The sequence below is a fragment of the Gekko japonicus genome, unplaced genomic scaffold (assembly GCF_001447785.1).
Source record: "Gekko japonicus isolate JY-2015 unplaced genomic scaffold, Gekko_japonicus_V1.1 scaffold1139, whole genome shotgun sequence".
Taxonomy (NCBI): Eukaryota; Metazoa; Chordata; class Lepidosauria; order Squamata; family Gekkonidae; genus Gekko; species Gekko japonicus.
Window position 1 is genome coordinate 58,596 of NW_015172591.1, and position 1,924 is coordinate 60,519.

A 1,924-nucleotide genomic window follows, 5' to 3' on the forward strand; every position below is an offset into this window, starting at 1 on the left:
TGTTTTTAAATATCTTGCACTTTTGTCGAGCTCTCACGATTTCTTTTCCCCTTAGTGATTTGCAGGGCGTGCGGACGTTTGCCAAAAAGGACGGGAGCGACTGGATCCTGAATGGCAGCAAGGTAGGGAAGCAAGAGGGGGCTTTTCACTCCCACAGATCAGTGCCGGATTTATCGTTTGGTCATTTGTCATCACGATATACGAGTCAGCGACCGGGGCTTCGTGTTTTACAGTTTCGCAGCAATTTCGGACCGAGCCGTTTGTTCGGGCTTCCAAAATCACCTAGCTACCATTGCTGGCGACTTGGAATTCAGGCGTCTTGGGAGGGGGCTTTTCTGCCCGGCTTTTGTCCGGGAAGCATCTAAAGAGCACCGAAATAATTTGTTCCTTTCACACTTCGACGTAGTTGGTAATCCGGGACTCAAATATCACATGGTGGGAAAAAAGAGTGGTCAGGAGAATCGCCCGCTTGGCACGAAGTCGCCCCGTGGAACTGGGGAGACGAACAAAGAATTTGAAGCCATCGATCCAAAACAAGACACACAAAAGTTTAAACTCCCGTCGATTGTCTCATTAGGATACAGGGGAAAATGTCACGCTTTGGGTGTCTGCTGCAAGCAGCCAAGAGTCCTGTTGCTTGGCAGTTGTTTTCTGAGGTGTTTGAATTAAGCTGGGGCTGATTCTGCATTGGCTTTTCCCTAAACCCACGCTGGAACAGATATTCCCCTCTGCATGGCAGGCTGCTTTCACTCCCTTTGATCATCGGATTTTATGGTACCCTCCACACATGTTCCCTCTAAGCTGTGGAGTCTTTGTGAACTACCGGCATTAAAGTTGTGAGCGACGATTTGGCTGCTGCATAGATTAGTTTGCCCTGGAGCCCTCCTCCCTGAGCTAAGACAAAAATGTGTGAGCCGGAGCCTAAAAAACTGTGAGCTAGCTCGCACGAACTCAGCTTAGAGGGAACACTGGCCTCTACACTCCAGGCCGCTTTCGCTTCCTTCGATCATTAGATTTTATGGTACCTTCTGCATAGATGTATGGCCATTCCGGGGGTGACTTTGCAGTCAGTACAGCATTGCCCCCAGGGTATTGGAATGTGGTTCTGAGCTGCACTCTGTCCTCCCAGTTGAGAAAATGCAGAGCAAATGCTAGACACAGAATCAGCCTAGATGGGTTTCCCCCCCATTTCTCCGATGCATGCTTTTTTTTAGGAGGGAGGGGCGGGCGATTCTTTCTCTTAGCCAAGCCAACCCTGCCTCATGGTTGTGAGGAGAGAGCAAGGCTCCCTCTAAGCTGTGGAGTCTTGTGAGCAAAAATTCTACTTTGGGAGCTGCTGGCATGAAAGTTGTGAGCGAGTGATTTGGCTGCTGCATCAATAAGTTTGCTCTGGAGCCCTCCCTTCCTGAACTAAGACAAAACTGTGTGAGCTGGAGGCTATAAAACTGTGAGCCAGCTGACACTCAGATTAGAGGGAACACTGGGAGATAGCAGAGAATCCCAGCTCTGCTCCTGTGAGATCCTTGCAGGAGCGAAGAGAAAACTGTGTGAGCCGGAGGCTATAAAACTGTGAGCCAGCTGACACTCAGCTTAGAGGGAACACTGGGAGATAGCAGAGAATCCCAGCTCTGCTCCTGTGAGATCCTTGCAGGAAAAGCAAGGTACAAAAGAAGAAGAGGAGGAGGAGGAGATTGGATTTATACCCCGCCCTTCACTGCACAAAGGTGTCTCAGAGTGGCTTACAGACTCCTCTCCCTTCCCCTCCCCACAACAGACACCCTGTGAGGTAAAAGAAGAAGAAGAGATTGGATTTATACCCCATAGCCCTTCACTACCCAAAGGTGTCTCAGAGCGGCTTACAGACTCCGTTCCCTTCCCCTCCCCACAACAGACACCCTGTGAGGTAAAAGAAGAAGAAGAGATT

At 49.8% G+C, this 1,924-nt stretch overlaps 1 protein-coding gene across 1 annotated transcript in view; it reads left to right on the forward strand.

The window, feature by feature from the left end:
• Positions 1–1,924, forward strand: part of ACADL (acyl-CoA dehydrogenase, long chain) — a 28,911-nt gene that overhangs the window by 12,908 nt on the left and 14,079 nt on the right. The window contains exon 4 of the mRNA XM_015421521.1: positions 56–122. Within this exon, the coding sequence (XP_015277007.1) occupies positions 56–122 (67 nt within the window). The remainder of the gene's footprint in view (positions 1–55; positions 123–1,924) is intronic.